Source organism: Rhineura floridana, chromosome 1 (genome assembly GCF_030035675.1).
Source record: "Rhineura floridana isolate rRhiFlo1 chromosome 1, rRhiFlo1.hap2, whole genome shotgun sequence".
Lineage (NCBI taxonomy): Eukaryota > Metazoa > Chordata > Lepidosauria > Squamata > Rhineuridae > Rhineura > Rhineura floridana.
The window spans coordinates 254,362,102-254,380,496 of NC_084480.1; the positions used below are offsets into that span (position 1 = coordinate 254,362,102).

An 18,395-nucleotide genomic window follows, 5' to 3' on the forward strand; every position below is an offset into this window, starting at 1 on the left:
AGACCAACGGGACGCGTCCTCCCACAGTAGAACTGGGACTAACGGTCCTTTCAAAGACTGGATCCCGGACAAGCCCCCATCTGTAAGAAACGTGGTTTTCCTTAAGGGAAAAACCCCCTATGAGACCCCAAAAATGGTCTCCTGTGGAAGACCCACGACAGAGACAAGTGTGAATCAATTTTAAAAGCTTTTATTTCGTACTTGCAAGGACGGGTGTCCTACCAGAAGGCAGACACACCCAAATGACATTGGTACAAATCTTTTATCCCCTAGCCCGACGCTTCATGCCCTCCCCTGTTTTCCCCATTGGTCAGGTACTTCCAGGGTTCACAGCCTATCAGATCCGCCTGTCCCTGTCACATGAAACTCCTCCCCTGTTTACATCTCCCACTCCTCAGTTTTAGGCTACCTTATACCCTTATTTATTATTTCCCATATATGGTATATTGCTCCCCTCCCCTCCTCATTAACTAAGCATAAAAACTCCCTTTACATCAAGCAAAGCAATGAAGGGCTAAAAACATCAGCTGAATTAGTCAAGTGTAAATCCCCTTTCTATTTTGAAGTGGAACTTGACCACAAACTGTCTGTTCTGGCTGCTTTGTTTGAACTTCAGACAGATGTCCTGTTCTAAGAAAAAGCCCCTTTTCTCTATCTACGTTAACTCCAGCTTCTATAGAATTATCTACTGCAAACAGTCTATTAACCTATTAACCATTTATTCTTAACAATAAAATCACATATTTTATTTATGCTTAGAATATTCTGAAAAAGCAACATTTTATATACATTTCTCTCATGAGGATGAAGAAACCAGAGCTTGGAAGTAATTCATTACAAACAACGAATTACTTGTAATTTATTATTTTTTTGAGGGACAAGAGGGTAATTCCTTTACATTTTGATTGTAATATAACTAGGAGCAATTTTATTACTTTTGAGGAATAATTGTAATGCTTCCAGCATTACTTTTACTTGGGGAGGGGAGCAGGGGCAGTCTTCTGCTCCTCTGATTTGTGGATGAAAACCATATGGCTCAAACGGCTTCTGTGCAGCATCGCTTTTTCCTTGTGCTCTGTAGGTGGGGAGGAGGTGGAGAGCGAGATGGGCGTGGAGTGGAGAAAACAATTGTTTAAAAAATGGATGGAGATGGAGAGGAAAGGAGTGGAGGGAAATGGAGACGGAGGGCAAGGACATGGATAAAGGAGGGGGAGGAGGCAGCAGAATGGAGAAAAAGAGCTGTGGAGGTGAAAGATGACAACTTTTGTGTGTGTGTATATACTGTGTTTCATTTGGCATGCAAAGTGACCTCCGTCACCCTCTCTGGCAACTGTGCTGCATTTGCAGTGTTTTAACTTTTTTGCATCCCAGGGGAAAATGTTTGCTTGGGTGGGTGTCCCTTTGTTGGTGGCAGGGCAGGGTCCCGGAGGTGGTTGAGTGAGAGAGATTATGCTTGCTGGCTGAGAGTGTGTATGTGTGTTGGGGTTGCGCTAGGTTTGATGTGCAAAGATCTTAACGGCCTCTGCCTCCCTCCCTGCCTTGCTTACCAGCAGAGAGACCACCACTGCTATCTTATGGATAAAAAGAATTATTCTACTACCTCTATGTGTGTGTTTATTTTTAATGTTGTTTTAGGTGACTTATTGTGCAGCAGGCAAGGCCAGCACCTTGTAGGCACTCTAGTTTTTTTAAAGTAACTTAAGTGTAATTGTTGTGATTACTTTTGAGTAACTGTAAAGTAATTCCTTTCAGAACAATTGTAATGGTAACTTGTTCCTTTTGGGGGCCATGTAACAGTAATTGTAATTTATCCTTTTTAAAAGTAGTCTTACAAGCTCTGGGTAGAACAAACAGAAAAAATGAACTAGAAAGCGAGACAGATATAGGAATGAATTAGAAACCTTTCCCAGTTGCTTTTCAGCTCAGGCTCACCCTTAAGAGTTAACACGAGTGAGTACAGTACTAGTTCCTAGACTGGCACTGCAGTGAGGGAAGTTGTTTGGAAAAATGGGAACCTCTGGTCTTTTTATCTTGTGAGTTTAAAGATGTGTGAACTGCTATACTGTATATTTTACTTAGGGGACATGATCATATCCACAGTATAGCTAATTCCACGGTACATTGAGACTTGTTATAACAAGCTTCTACTGTATGAATTCATGGAGTGAAAGGAATGTGTATTTTTAATTGAAAGAACATTATTTCTACAGCTTTACAATAGAGGCTGTGCAATGTGTTTAGTTAATTGATTACAATTTGCTCTTCTGAGAGTTTACTTATAAATTTATATGAAGGCAGGGATTAAACAGATCTTGCTTCTCTATGTAGGCTGCATTGGCATACAGAATTTGAATTACTTTATTCTGTTAGCTTTCTTCTGATTATTGCCCTTTATCTACAAACGTTTGAGCCATACTTTTATTTTTAGTAAATATATCGTCTGTTTTTAATTGCAAGAGCTATCTGTAGTGCTGTGGGTATCTTGCTCATTTTCAGATATGTCTGTACATTTTGATCCCATTGTCAGGTTCTACAGGAAGGCCAGCATGTAAATAGGAGAAGTGAAAAGTTTGTCATATTTAAGGCATGCAGATGAAATTCTGTGGGCTTGAAGGCTGTTTTCACACCTCAAGCTGTGGTCTGTGATTTTTCTTTGTCTTGTTATAGTAGAGTTGAGAGCCATTAGAGATATACTACTATTTTAAGATTGTGTCCAAGATCTCAAGAATTAACACTTGAAGACTTGATTATTTGTACTCTTGCTTATGAATCCATTTATAATGCTGGAATACCAACTGTAGTATCTTGAAGTGGGTCAGCAGCCATGCATTTTATTGGACATCCGTGGAGAAGCCTGGAGATGGAGTCCAACTTGAAAGGGGTTACTCCAGATCCAGCACCTTCTCCAGTAACGTGCTGCCCTTCCCCTCCCCCCCAAGTGTATCTTCAAATCTCCTGTCAGAAATAATGAAGAAACGGGAAACCCTTTCATCTGCAGATAGGATAGAGGGCACAGAAGGACTGCAATGCATAGCCTTTTCCAGTGACATGGGTATAATTCAATGGCAGACCACATACTTTGCATCCAGAATACTTTAGGCCAGCGGTTTGCAAACTGTGGTCCATGGACCCATCAATGGCCTGCGAACTTCAGTCAGTCCACGGCTTGTCTGCATACAGTATTCCATTTGGTCTTTGATTGTATTTTTGTTGCTTCTTTTATTTCTTATATTGCATTTGATTGTATTTTAATCTGAATTCTATGTCATGCAAATTGTAATACCATAAAAATATAAAAGAAGCAATAAAATATAATTAATATCATACAGAATATAGCAGAGCACATTACAATTGCTGTAACAGGTAGCATAATTATTATGTGGTCTACCAAGACCATCAGCAATTTTCAAGTGGTCCACGGGGGGGGGGGAATCAGTCCCCAATGGAAAAAATTGCAGGAGACAGAGGTGGGAAAGGCCTGTGCCTGAGATGTTTGAGAAACACTGCCAGTTAGAGGAGGTAGAACTGTGGTGAGTAAAAGATGGTTTCCATGTGTTCATATTATCTTAGCCAAAGTCCAGGCTTTTCCTTGCAAACTGTATTTTGCTTTCAAGTCTTCCAGAAAATTCCTGGATTTCATATTTCAAATATTCTCACATATATCTTTTATTACATCTGTGTATCTGCTTCGGTTACATGAGAGCTGTGTATCTATTATTAATTCCTGAACTTGTCTGTGTATTGATACAGCCTCTTAACTGTGTGAAAGCAACCTTTATATATGTGACTGGAGTTTGGCTTTTAGGCAAAATGCAATGTTCTTTCTCAAAATTTATAGTCCAACTAAATGTCTAGAAAACAAAACCAAATTACCTAAGGTAGCTTTCATAAATAAGAATGTTAACAAGTGTATTTCACAATTTAGAAAAGCCATAGATGTTACCAAATTCTTCCAAGCTACGCAGAAAGTGGATTCAAGTGTCTGCTCCTGACCCTGCCACGGATTGCAGAGAGGGAGCTCCCACGCACACCCCTATTTCTGCACAGGCCCGCAATGCCCGCCTGCATGCCCATCTACCTTTCCCTTGAAGTAAATGCTGGCTGTGCTGCAGGCGCATGCCTGCCATCAACCAAGATGGTGGCCGAGGTTTCTCTAAGGGGTTGCTGCCCCTGCTGCCATTTTGGTTGATGGCAGTATGCATGCTCGTAGCATGCATGCCATCAACCAAGATGGTGGTGGAGGCATCAGTCCCTTAGGGAAGTGTTGGTCGCCAACTTGGTTGATAGTAGGCATGCACACACAGTGCAGGCAGCATTCACTTCAAGGGAAAAGTAGGTGGGGCGTGTGTGCGAGTGCCGGCACCTGGGGCAGGCTCGTGCCCAAGGGTCCTGGCATGCCTAGCCCCGGCCCTGCCTAGGAAAAAGAAACCAAATGCACAATTATAAGATGGAGGATACTTGGCTTAGCAGTACTACATGCTTATAGGCCCCTTCCAACTCTATGATTCTGTGATCTCTACCAATACAAATAGCATCTGGGAAGTGCATGTCTGATGTTCATTGGGTTATGTAATTCCTCGTATTAGTTCCTTTCTGTGGTTCCTGAAAGGCTAGTTTCCAAAGCAGTTTTTGTCTAATTACACTATTTCTCTGCTGATTCTCCTTCTTGTGACAATTAATGCCGGTTAGAGTCATTACTACATCCTTCAGGAGGGTAAGTTTTCCAAATCCCATAATGTGAATCAGTATTCTCTTGTTCCTTTTCACTAGTTCATGTGATGGCAAGTTCTACTTCCAAAGCAGGTTTGGGGAGTGTTCTAAACCTTGTACAAATTAATGTAAAAGGTTCTCTGGACAGAGACATGATTTATGGAATATTATATTTTGAATTGGGTAACGTTTAAGAAGGGTTTTTTATAAAAAAAAAAGGCAAACACCTATAGTTCTCTTCCCTTTTTTCTCTCTCTTCTGTATTTATATGGAAGAATACCATGAAATAAGTTCCTGGAAGAGAAAGAATAACACAAATGCCAGGGAGGGGGAGGAACATAAGTAGCTGTCATTGGCAACAAATATAGCCAATGTTTAGGGATGAAGAGTGATAGCTAGGGTTGCGGATGTTAATTGAATAGTGCTGATAATGGGCAAGTAGACTGGGCTGTAGTTGTATCTGTTTAACTTGGCAGGTGCAGACAATGTTGAGAAATGTACAAGATGTTCCGATAGCGATGTGTGCATGTCTTGTGTTGTAAATACCTACAAGTAGTGAGTCTAGACAAAAAGGATTTGTGTATGTACTTAGCAATAGCTCTGTTGAACTCAGTGGGGCTTCATATAACGGTGCATAGGAGCTCAATGATTTTATGTTTATCTGCACTGGCTGGGGCTGATGGGAGTTGTAGTCCAAAATAACTGGAGGGCACCAGGGTGGGGACAGCTAGATTAGAACTCTGATCCTTTTCCATGTGTATGCAGGTTGAAAGCCTCTGCCATGATTTTGGGTACTCAAAAAGACAAAATCCTAGCAGAACCTTTCTACCTCTTTATCAGAGGACCTTCTCCAATAGACTATGCCTAGTATCCCTGCTCCTTTTCATCTTGGACTATGCTCAGTCTTGGCGTTTTGGAGACCTTGCCTTAGTTCCTTGACTATGGAAGTTTCTTCTTGAACTAATGGCCACTGACTAGAATTTGTGAACTCTGATGAAGTTTACACTTCTTGTGGCTTATGCCATCATGTAAATCAGGCATAAGGAAGCTCTGGCCCACAGGACAATTTAGGCCTGACAAGAGATCCATGTTTGGCCCATGATGTGGCAGTTTCAAATGCATCTGTAAAGAAACAATCAGAAAACTTAAAGTGCTCTGCCAATTATTCCTTGGGAAATGGGCTTGTTGTCACGCTCCACTGGGATCAACTGCCCCACCCACCTCTCAAAGTGCCCCACAGGGGAGTTCTGTATCTGTCTTCTGGAAAGATCCTCTTCCCACCCTTACTGCAAACAAAACACAACTTAGGAACATTAGTCTGATGCAGCAGTAAAGACCCATCTAGTCCAGCACTCTGTTCTTACAGCAGCTAATGAGATATTTATGGGGAGCCTGCAGGGAGGATATGAGTGTAATAGCGCTATCTTGCTTAAGAACCCCAGCAACAAGTACTCAGAGGTGTACAACCTAGCAGCCTGTTTTCTCATTGCAGATGTAATTGTCTCTGTTTTGCATGCGTTTTGTATGACTCTTACTACAAGAAAGTAAGCTTCATACAAATCAATGGAACATAAATCCGATGGGTATGTACGATCCATAGACTAGTATGCCTTTCCTCCTGTCACTTGGATAAGCTGAAGGTTTTTCTGGTTCTTTGAATAATATTACTCAATATAATTGTTTGCTGTTATCCACAAATGATGCTGAAATAACTAGAAAACCTTAAATGATTTGCTCAGTGTATGAGAATACCTGTGCCAAACAAATGTTCACATTGCATGTATTCAGTACCAAGACAGATATGGATGTTATGCATATATTATATTGTAGCAACAGATAGTGAACCTGGTTACTTTGTCTTCTGTGACAAATATATATCATTTTAGTCACTTGTATTGCGATTAATATGAATGTGTTCTCTTGTTCTTGTTTTAGGGGCAGCTTACTGCCAGTTCATGGATATGTTGTTCCCAGGGTGTATTAGCTTGAAGAAAGTAAAATTTCAAGCAAAGCTGGAACACGAGTACATTCATAACTTCAAACTTCTACAAGCATCATTTAAAAGAATGAATGTGGATAAGGTAAATATAGACCATTTTACAATAGAATTTCAATATAATTGCTAGTAGTTACATTTCACCCCCTTTAGGATGCGCACCTTAACGTGGTGAGGGGGGTTGAGAGTGTTGAAGAAGCTGAGAGCAATGCTGTCAAGAGTCTAGACCAAGAGGCTAGACTCCTAGCAGGGGCACCCAAGGCAGAATGGTCAAAGCTGAAACACCAGACTAAGATGCATCCAAACTCAGAGAAAGGCAACGGTAAACCACCTCTGAATACCTCTTGCCACGAAAACCCTAGGAACAGAGTATCCAAAATGCAACATGAGATAGTGCTGGAAGATGAGACCCCCAGGTCAGAAGGCACTCACCGAGCTACTGGGGAAGAACAAAGGACAAGTACATGTGACTAATGGGTCAAAGCCGAAAGGAAGCCCAGAGGCTGGTGTGCACAGTTGCGAAAGGAGAGTCCAAAATTGTACGACACACACAATAGGAACATGGAATGTGAGAAGCATGAACAGGGAAAGTTAGAAATTGTCAAGCAAGAAATGGAACGTATCATCATTACAATACTTGGTGTGAGTGATTTAAAATGGACAGGAATGGGATATTTTCAATCAGGCAACTACAAAATATTTTATGCAAGAAATGAGAAATTAAGAAGAAACTGTTTAATAGTAAGAAATGATATAGCAATAGCAGGAGCTACAACGCAAGGTCTGAACAAGTGATATCTGTGAGATTAAATGGGAAACCTATTAACAAAACCATCATCAAAGTCTATGCCCGAACGGCAAACGCAGAAGAAGAGGACTTGGAGGGATTTTATACAGAAGTACAGGAAGAAATTGATAACACACCAAAACAAGATGTTCTGATAATCATGGGGGACTGGAATGCAAAAGTAGGGAACGGAGAAGAACTAGGAATTGTGGGGAAATGGGGTTTAGGAGACAGAAATGAAGCAGGAGAAAGACATAGTATTGCCTTAATATCCCATGCAAGTAAAGTAATGCTCAAGATTCTACAACAAAGGCTGTTATCATATATGGAGCAAGAGATGCCAGACATCCAAGCTGGATTTAGAAAGGGAAGAGGCACCAGAGATCATATCACAAACATACGTTGGATGATGGAACAGACCAAGGAATTTCAGAAGAAAATCACCCTGTGCTTTATAGATTACAGCAAAGCCTTTGACTGTGTAGATGAAAAACTATGGAATGCTTTAAAAGAAATGGGGGTGCCACAGCATCTGATTGTCCTGATGTGCAACCTATACTCTGCACAAGAGGCTACTGTAAGGACAGAATATGGAGAAGCTGATTGGTTCCCCATCGGAAAGGGTGTGAGACGGGTGTATTTTATCACCCTATTTATTTAATCTATACGCAGAACATGTCATACAGGAAGCAGGATTGGACCAAGATGAAGGAGTTGTGAAAACTGGAGGGAGAAATATCAATAATTTTAAGATATGCAGACGATACCATACTCTTAGCAGAAACCAGTAATGATTTGAAACGAATGCTGATGAAAGTTAAAGAGGAAAGCACAAAAGCAGGACTACAGCTGAACGTGAAGAAGACTAAAGTAATGACAACAGAAGATTTATGCAACTTTACAGTTGACAATGAAGACATTGAACTTGTCAAGGATTACCTTGGCACATCCATTAACCAAACTGGAGACAATAGTCAAGAAATCAGAAGAAGGCTAGGACTGGGGAGGGCAGCTATGAGAGAACTAGAGAGAGAGATGGACTGCCTTCAAGTCGATATCGACTTATGGCGACCCTATGAATAGGGTTTTCATGGTAAGCCCTATTCAGAGGGGGTTTACCATTGCCTTCCTCTGAGGCTGAGAGGCAGTGACTGGCCCAAAGCCACCCAGTGAGCTTCATGGTTGTGTGGGGATTCGAACCCTGGTCTCCCAGGTCATAGTCCAACACCTTAACCACTACACCAAAGGTCCTCAAATGCAAACATGTATCACTGAACACTAAAGTCAGGATCATTCAGACCATGGTATTTCCGATCTCTATGTATGGATGTGAAAGTTGGACAGTGAAAAAAGCGGATAAGAGAAAAATCAACTCATTTGAAATGTGTGCTGGAGGAGAGCTTTGCGGATACCATGGACTGCGAAAAAGACAAATAATTGGGTGTTAGAACAAATTAAACCAGAACTATCACCACAAGCTAAAATGATGAAACTGAGGTTATCATACTTTGGACACATCATGAGAAGACAGGATTCACTAGAAAAGACAATAATGCTGGGGAAAACAAAAGGGAGTAGAAAAAGAGGAAGGCCATACAAGAGATGGATTGATTCCATAAAGGAAGCCACAGACCTGAACTGGGAAGATCTGAACAGGGTAGTTCGTGACAGATGCTCTTGGAGGTCGCTGATTCATAGGGTCGCCATAAGTCATAGTTGACTTGGAGGCACATAACAACATACAACATATTGCAAATTAATGGTATTTAGTATTGTTATCTCACTATGAGTGCTGCATTAGCATTTGGGGATTTTGGTATATTAATGTTGAAATGCTTCAATTACCACTTTAAATCACTGGTATGTACTCTATGCAGGTTATTCCAGTGGAGAAATTAGTGAAGGGGCGCTTCCAAGACAACTTGGATTTCATACAGTGGTTTAAGAAATTCTTTGATGCTAACTATGATGGGAAGGAATATGATCCAGTGGATGCCCGGCAAGGCCAAGATGCTATTCCACCACCTGATCCTGGTGAACAGATCTTTAATTTGCCAAAAAAATCTCATCATGCAAACTCTCCAACAGCAGGTATTACCATTGTTGCAAAATGTTTTTCTACAGCAGGAATGGTATGTTAATACAATTGTGTTAATATGGAGTCTAATTGGAAGGGTAACTTGGATTGGAAAGTTGAGCTCTTTTGCACTCTACATAATTCATGGGCACTGTGTCATAAATTAAATAGATTAAATGTTTTAAAATTGAGCGGGTGTGGACTTCCGGGAAGGGTGACTTAGCCTGTGCCTGCTTTTGAGACGGGCTCCTGCCTCAAAAGAAGCTTATTCAGATATATCAGTCAGTTTTTTCTTTTTTTTTGACTGATTAAACTTCTCCCGGGTAGGGAGAAACGAAGAGATTAACCTCAAAGCCTATTTTTGTTGGGACGACCAGATCTCATTAATTTATGGGACGAGGTCCAGCCGACGAAGGTGGGACGGATTTTTAACAGCAAGCTCTATCTGATAAAGCGAACGTTCACCTTATCTTCTAAGAGAGAACGCACTAACAGGCAAGCACCCTTCTTTCTATATTTTTCTTTTACTTGACTTAAATTGTTGCTGTTTAAAAGAGATTTGCCAGATTGATCAGTTTTTGACATCTCACTGGGGAGCCGTAACTTCTCTCTGCTACGCACTAATTAATAGCTTATCTCTGTTTTTGTTGCAAAAAGCTGTCCTGGATTTGCATTCTAAAGATATACACAGAAGAGGGATTTCTATTCCAGATTTTTATTTTGAAAAATATTATACTGTTTTGAGACTACTCTCTTTTTGGTCTATTTTATTTTGACGAATCTGTTTCTTGACGATTGCCATTAATTGTTTCGATCCTGGGAACTGCATTTTGTTTACTTAACTATTGGAGAGATAAGGCTGTCTGCTCTGTTTATACTGTGATGTCACCAAGTTTGGAGTATTAACCCAATTGTTGCTGAAATAAGAAGTGGTTTTCCTATATTTTTCTTTTAAAATGGCAATTAAGAAAGTGGCTGAAAATCTGGAAATAACTATGTTTCAGAAAATAATGGATGAGATTGAGATAATGAAAATTGAATTGAGTAAAATGAAGCAGGAGATTAAAGATATAAGGGTCCCTGTGAGAGAGGTGACCCTGGAAGGGGTCCCTGTGAGAGAGGAGACCCCGGAGATTGGAACAGGGGTCCCTGTGAGAGAGGTGACCCTGGAGACTGGAATAGGGGTCCCTGTGAGAGAGGAGATCCCGGAGATTGGAACCAACGTGGAACAGGAACAAGATTTGGAGTCTATGGACTTTAGAAATAAAATCTATTGTTTGGAACTCAATGTTATCTCTGAAGAAATGAATGAAGATTCTAGAGATAAAGTTATCAATGGCATGGATAATCTTCTGGACTGGAATGATGTGATGGAGCCCAATATAGAGAAAATCTATGGAATTAACTGCAGCCATGTGACAATGGAAAAACTTTTAAGAGATGACCCAGTGTATTTTGAAAAAAAGAACAGAGATATGATTTTACAGCAGTATTTCAGCAACCTATTCAGAATGGATGGCAAGAAAATATTTGGGATAGAGGTAATCCCCATCAGACTCTTACTATATGACTATGGCTTTGACAGCAAGATTATTATGGAATACTGATAATGGAAGATTGGATATTGAAATTACTGGACTTAACAAGACTACTGAAGATGGAAGATGGAAAATGGAACTAATAGAGATAATAGAACAATGGCTACTGAAATTATTGAACCTAACAGATTCTGATGTGATGGATTAATTGAAATGTTTATTTTGACTATGGTTATGACAATAAGATTATCATAATTAGTAATGAGATGGATTAATCGATATGCTTATCTGGAAAAAAAAATTGATAGATATATTTCTTAAAGAATTGAAACCTCTCTTTGACTTTTTGTGGAAAGAATAAAGTAATGTTTATGAGATTTGATGATTAAGTAAGATAACTACTGGAGGAAAGTGATTTTATAATATGACTTAAGAGACAGGATTGTTATATATTATAGACTTATAACTGATTTGATCTTTGACAAATGGGAAGTCAATATTTTACTCTTTATTTTTTATTTTTGTTTTTTTTTTTCTTTTTTTCTTTTTGTTTAACTATTTTTGATTTTGTTTTTTGTCTTTGAATGTTTTATGATTTTGTCTTGTATGTTTTATGAAAATCTGAATAAAAATTATTGAAAAAAAAAAAAAAAATTGAGCGGGTGTGATATCTCATAGTGATATATAAAATTTCAGATTGTGACCATGCATAAAAGGACTGATAGATAATTTCTCTTCTCAGTAAGTTCAGTATATCCAGGCTCCTAGTACTATGGTTAATTACTTGCAATTTGTAAAAGGACAAAATATAAGCTAGGAAGGTCCATAAATGAAGGATTTTTCAAAGCTAATAATCTGCTTAAAATTATATAAATCCTTTTCAGTTCTTTGTAAAAACCTGTGCTAGGATTCACTAGAGTTCTAAATCATAGGTCATAAATCCCTTGGAACTCTTTTGTACTTAAAGAAGAGTGAATTCCTTGCTAGGGTTCTTGCTAATAGGCATAGGAGATGTTAAGAAATAGGATGAGTGCCTTCGCTCATTTCTTTTTCATGTTCATCCTTACAGGAAACTGCTAACATAACCTAGTTTTACAATGACTGGAATGTTTCCAACACCTAAGTGCTGGCACAGTAGTAGAAAGTAAATCAGTATATGTTTATATAAAATATGTGAGGGGTTTTTTTAAAAAAATGCTGATATCTGCTAGTTGAGATGTAGGGATTCCATTTCATTTTTTGTAATCCCTATTTTATTTGTACCACTGGTGCAGTGGCAACAACTGGGTGTGAGCCACTAAAACGAGTGGGGAACCTTTGTAGTTCCACAGGCCAGAGACTTATTAGGTTGGGCCTCTCAGGCCAAATTTGACAGGTGGATTTTCTGCCCACCTATTAGTCAGATGGCATCATGTGATTGACATATGAGTTGTCCTGCCCACCTGGCAAAATCCCTTGGGCAGGGTTCACAAGGGCGTGTCAGCTGGCACAAGGGGCGTTGTTAGCCCCATGCTCAGCACTTTAGGGAGCTCTGAACATAGGGTACTTCTTTACTCCCCTTTCCAGGGGAAAGGAGAAAGCCTGCATTTTTAGGCAGGGGGAACTAAGAGGGGAAAGAAGCTTCTTTATGCTGATGAGGGGAAGTCGAAAAACACCAGGTTGGGGAGCTAAAATAGAGTGATGGTAAGAGGAGAGAGGACACTCCTCCACCAGCAAGCAGTTCAGATTTCTGGCAAGAGCGACCTTTTCTTCCCCAACAGCCTGCTGGATAGGGGGAGGGAGACGGGGGAGAGAGAGAGGGTAGGCCCCCCCAGTACTGTCTCTGGCTCCTATCCACCCTTGGCATGCAATCCCCAACAGAAAAAGCACACCAAACCTTTGCTTTAATTGTTCACTAAACTTTTGGGGGGGAGCTGAGTTATCTAATCTGCATTATACAGATCTAACTTTGTTTCTTTCTGAAGGCATTAATCTGAATGCTGCCTCCATAATTGTTTAAATGGCTTTCTTCCATTTAAGATTGTTAAGGTTACTAATAGAATCTGATTACAGGAGGATGTCTGTGTTTTGAATAGAAAGGAAAATTAGTGATAACTCCCTAAAACTGCAGGCTACTTATAGTATTGAAACCAGAATGTTACGAAGTTACCAAGTGCAAAGTAAATGTATCGGACCAAATGGAGTGACAGCAGAAACAGGGTACCTCTGCTGTGGCAAGAGGTGTCCAATTTACACCAATTCTCCGCTTCCTATCGCACTCCCCCATGTCATATTCCACAGTGTTCCAAAGATCCTCTGACCCTTAGGAGTTGCTTTTCAGTGGCACTGGAGGCTCCCGTGTGAGGAAGAGATAGGAAAAGGCCTAGTTTCTTACATGGAATATCACCTGCTGTTTATTTGGACCCAAGCCAATATCTTTTTAGTTGCCAAAGACTGAACTACCTGAGGAGTCTTAAAAAACCACATTGCATTGTAAAGCAAGTTTTCTCTGGGCTCAGGTCATGGAAACAGGAGATCACCTATTCTTATGAGGGTAGCCAATTCCCAGCAGGGATAGCCTTTGTTGAGCCCTTAACAAGGTGATGTTCAGCACTTAATAACACAAGAGAAAAAACAAAAGGGGTCTTCCAGTTCTTCTGAAAGAAAGGGCAGGCAAGGGCTATGAAATCCAAAAATATAAGCTGTCTTGGCTTTAAATTTCTGCACTCCTGTTAATAGCCGCTAGAGGGCATTCAAGGATAAGAAATAGCAAAGCAAGTCCTCTTTAACTGGGGAAGGAGAAAGAAGTTACTCCCCCTGGACTTGTGCTTTTTCACCCTTCAAGGGAGAGACTCTGCTCACACCTCTGAACCTTTCCACTCTCTGTGTTTCTGGGCTTCCCTTCTGGCTTGGACAGCTGCTAAAGGCTTTCTGTGCTACGGGCAGTCCCAGTCTGTGCCTCCCTTTGTGAAGCAAACAAAATGTTTTAATGGCCTTTTGTCCTCCAGCACACCTTAGCTGACTCTATCCCTTCCTTGCTGTTGTAGCTGCAGGTGTTGGGGTTTTTTGAGCGGAGGGGGGGAGAGTGTTGGCTCAAGGAGGGGCACCATGAGTACTCCCACCTTTTCTTCAAGGAGCTCAATGTGGTGTACATGGTTCTTCCCCCTCCTCATTTAATCCCCCACAGCAACCGTGTGAGGTAGGTGAGGCTGAGAAATAGTGACTGGCCAAGGTCACCCAGTGAGCTTCATGGCAGAGTGAGGATTTGAATCCTGGTCTCCCAGGTCCTAGTCAGACTCTAATCACTGCACTACTCTGGTGCTCTAGTTACAACTAATCATTTGATAATGCTCTATTTTATTTATGTGAGATGAGTCTGAAGTATACATAGACTTACCTTACCTTACCATGGCTTTTAGCAAGTTATTATTTAGTTAACAGTTTTGGAACAACATCCAAGACAGGTGTGTCTGGGGCAATAGCAGCTTGTTTGGTGGGGTGGAGCCTCCCTCCAATGCTGGTGTTGGGGATGGGGCAGGGCAGCCAATCTGGTACTCTGGTTGGCACTTGCGCACACGCACATCAGTGTTGGGAGAGTGGCTGTGCCCCATCACACATGCCAGTTCTGGTCTGGCCCCTTGGCTGCATGTTTTTCAAATCCTTTTTTATTCTAGAGAGCCTTTTTGGAATACTGTTCTAGGGAGCTGCTACTGCTCCCGCTTCTCATAAATTTTGCTCCAAGTTCTTTTTTAGTTACATTTTATTGTTGTATTTTTCTGGATTGTGAGCTACAATATGTATGTTGCTTTAATAATTAACTGTGAGTTAAAAGTATTCCATAATTATCTTGTGAGTGGCACTAAGTCGAGAATATTTACACCTCCCAGATGTCTGATAATTCTCTTTCATGGACTTCCGGGAAGGATGACTTCGCTTGTGCCTGCTTTTTGAGACGAGCTCTCGTCTCAGAAGAAACTTTTTCAGTATAAATCAGTCAGAACGTTCTTTTTTGACTGGTGATGATTTTTTCCCGGGCAGGGAAAAACGTAGAGATTAACCATTAAAGCCTGTTTTTGTTTGGGAGTTCTGGATCTCATTAATTTATGAGAGAAGGTTCAGCCAGCAATGCCGGAGGACGTCCATCAAGCTCTAACTGACTAAGTGACACGTTTATCTTTTCTTCAAAGAAAACGAACTTAAACAAGCAAGCATCCTTCTTTCTATATTTTTTTTTTCATTTGGTTTAAATCGTTGCAGCAAAAAAGAGATTTGTCAATGAATCGGCTATATAAGAACTGCTGGGTGAGTTAAAAATTTCCTCTGTTATTCACGAAACTAAGGAGGAAAGAAACTGAAAAAGCCTGTCTTAGTTTTTATTGCAAAAAGCTGGCCGGGAAGTGCATTCTAAAGATATAAACGGAAGAGGGATTTCTATTTCGAGGAGGGAAAATAAATAAATAAATTTGATTTATGAACTTTGGAGCATTATATGTCTGGGACTGTTTTTTTTTTGGTCTATTTCATTTTGACGAATCTGCTTGTTCACGACGCTACTAACTCTTTTGAAGCTGGGAACTCATTTTGTTTTGTATTCCTGAATATAAGAGATAAGGCAGGCTGTACTGTCTACACTGTGGCTTCATCAAGCCTGGAATATTAACCCAATTGTGACTGAAATAATTTTTGTTTTTGTGGTTTTAAGAATGGCAATCAGGAAAGTGGCTGAGACCATGGAAGAAATTATGTTTCAGAAAATAATGGATGAGATTGAGATAACGAAACAAACCCTGAGACAGGGTAGACAGGAGATGAAAAATGAATTTAGTAAAATGACGCAGGAGTTTAAAGAAATAGTTGATGAGATTAGAGATGAAAAAAGAAAAACTAAAGGGAAGATGCAAGCTCTGGAGATTGGAACAAATGTGAAATTGGAAAAAGATCTGGAGTTTATGGATACTAGAAATAAAGTTTACTGTTTGGAAATCAACGTTGTCTCTGTAGAAATTAATGAAGATAATAGAGATAAAGTTATTAATGACTTGGATAATTTTTTGGACTGGAATGATGTGATGGAGCTTGACATAGAAAAAATCTATGGAATGGACTACAGATATGTGACAATGGAAAAATTCTTAAGAGATGAGCCAGTGCATTTTGTAAAAAAGAAGAACAGAGATATGACTTTACAACAATATTTTAGCAACATATTCAGAATTGATGGCAAGAAAATATTTGTGATAAAGGAAATTCCCATTAGACTCTTACTATATGACTATGGCTATGACAGCAAGATTAATATGGGATACTAATAATGGAAGAATGGATACTGAAGTTACTGGACTGAACAGGACTATTGAAGACGGAAGATGGAATTAATATTGACAATGGAAGAATGGCTATTGAAATTATTGGCTCAAACAGGTTTGGCGAGACGGATTAATCTATATATTTATTTGGATTATGACTATGACAACAAGATTATTATGGGATACTGATAATGGAAGAATGGCTACTGAAATTATTGGATTCAATAGGATTATTGATAATGGAAGAATGGTTACTGAAATTATTGGACTTAACAGGATTATTGAAGATAGAAGATGGAATTAACATTGATAATGAGAATGGCTATTGAAATTATTGGACCTAACAGATTTGAATGAGATGGATTAAACGACATGTTTATTTGGAGAAAAATTGAAAGATATATCTCTCAAGGAACTGAAACCTCTCTTTGACTTTTTGTGGGAAGAATAAAGTAATGTTTATGAGATTTGATGATTAATTAAGATAACTACTGGAGGAAAGTGATTTTATAATATAATTTAGGAGACAGGATTGTTATATATTGTAGATTTATAACTGATCTGCAACAAATCGGAAGTCAATATTTTATTTTATTGTTTAATTATTTTTGTTTTGTGGGTTTTTTTGTCTTTGAAAATTTGAATAAAAATTAATAATAAAAAAAAGATAATTCTCTTTCATATATACACATTGCACACACAATATAAACTGATTTGGCTGTGATCTTTAGCTCAGCATGTTAGCAGTGTTAGTAAAGGCAAATCCCACTTGAGTAAGGAATAAAGAGTGTCCATTTTAATTAAAGATAGCACCAGGGTTGCATATGACAAACCGTGTGTACTTGGAAAAGCAGAACTGAGAATGTTCCAATTTCTTCACATTGCCATCAGCACAAGTCATGAAGTGTTAAAACTAATCATGATACACAATTATTAGGCTCATGGCTGCTTCATGCAAGAAATATGCTAACTGTTATGGATCAGTTATGAAAGGTGCAGGTCAAACCATGTTTCCCTGCCTTTAACCAACATCCCAATATTTTCTTCTTACCACCTTCATGTATTTTAAGGAAAGAACCATGTTTGAAACGTGTGTCATTTTCAATTGAGGTAGAACACACTCATTTTTCCAAAGTACTGGTTGGCTGTTGGCAATTCAGAGTACGGCGATGAAGTTTTCTAAAAAATTCTAGATGACCTCCAGATGCTTGGAGTAAGTAAAAGGCTGAAAGCTACAAATAGTTGGAGGGCTATTTCACGGGTCACAAGGAATTTCTCAACTGTCTCTAGTGATGCATTTTGCTTTGCATGCAAGCTGAGCTCTCCGTGCCTACAACTGGAGATTCCTGGCAATGATACTTGCAATTGCTCTTTGGAAATGGTAGCAGCATCTCCATGGAGGACTCAATACCTTGTGGTTTTCCACAAAAAATGCTTCACAAAAGTATGGTGGGATGCCCTGTATGGTGCTCTTTAATGAGTGAAGCAACTCAAACTGTGTAATTTAAACTTTGTTTTTAAAAAGTACCAGAACATTTCTAAACATAGAACTGAGCTGTGTTACAAAACTCTCCAGGGAAGCACTGGTTTATTGTTGTTGTTGTCTTTATTTATACTCCACCATTTTTCCAAAACGAACTCATGGCGGCTTCCAGATAAAAAATACATATAATTAAAAACATACAAAATCTACATTAAAATAAGATTAAACTATTTCCAATATTAAAACCATACACACATATAGCTAAAAGAGTTCAAACTAGTTTAAAAATAATATAATAGACATTAGCAATGCAGCACCCTTCACACTATACTTAGCCTTCAATTCCAAAGGCTTGTTGAAATAAGAAGGTCTTTGCTTGTCGGCGGAAGGACTGCAAGGTGGGGGTCATTCTTACCTCCCTAGGAAGGGAATTCCAAAGCCTAAGGGCAGCCACCGAGAAGGCTTTAGTCAATGCATGTCTCCATTTCTTGAGGATATCCCAGGCTACCTATCTCCAAA

General features: G+C 39.5%; 1 protein-coding gene across 7 annotated transcripts in view; it reads left to right on the forward strand.

Annotated features, from left to right (window-relative positions):
* The window catches only part of MAPRE2 (microtubule associated protein RP/EB family member 2), a 156,835-nt gene that overhangs the window by 124,536 nt on the left and 13,904 nt on the right, over positions 1 to 18,395 (forward strand). For all 7 annotated transcript variants that reach the window (XM_061598315.1, XM_061598288.1, XM_061598306.1 and 4 more), the window contains 2 exons: positions 6,646 to 6,791; positions 9,371 to 9,584. In XM_061598315.1, coding sequence (XP_061454299.1) covers positions 6,646 to 6,791; positions 9,371 to 9,584 — 360 coding nt within the window. The remainder of the gene's footprint in view (positions 1 to 6,645; positions 6,792 to 9,370; positions 9,585 to 18,395) is intronic.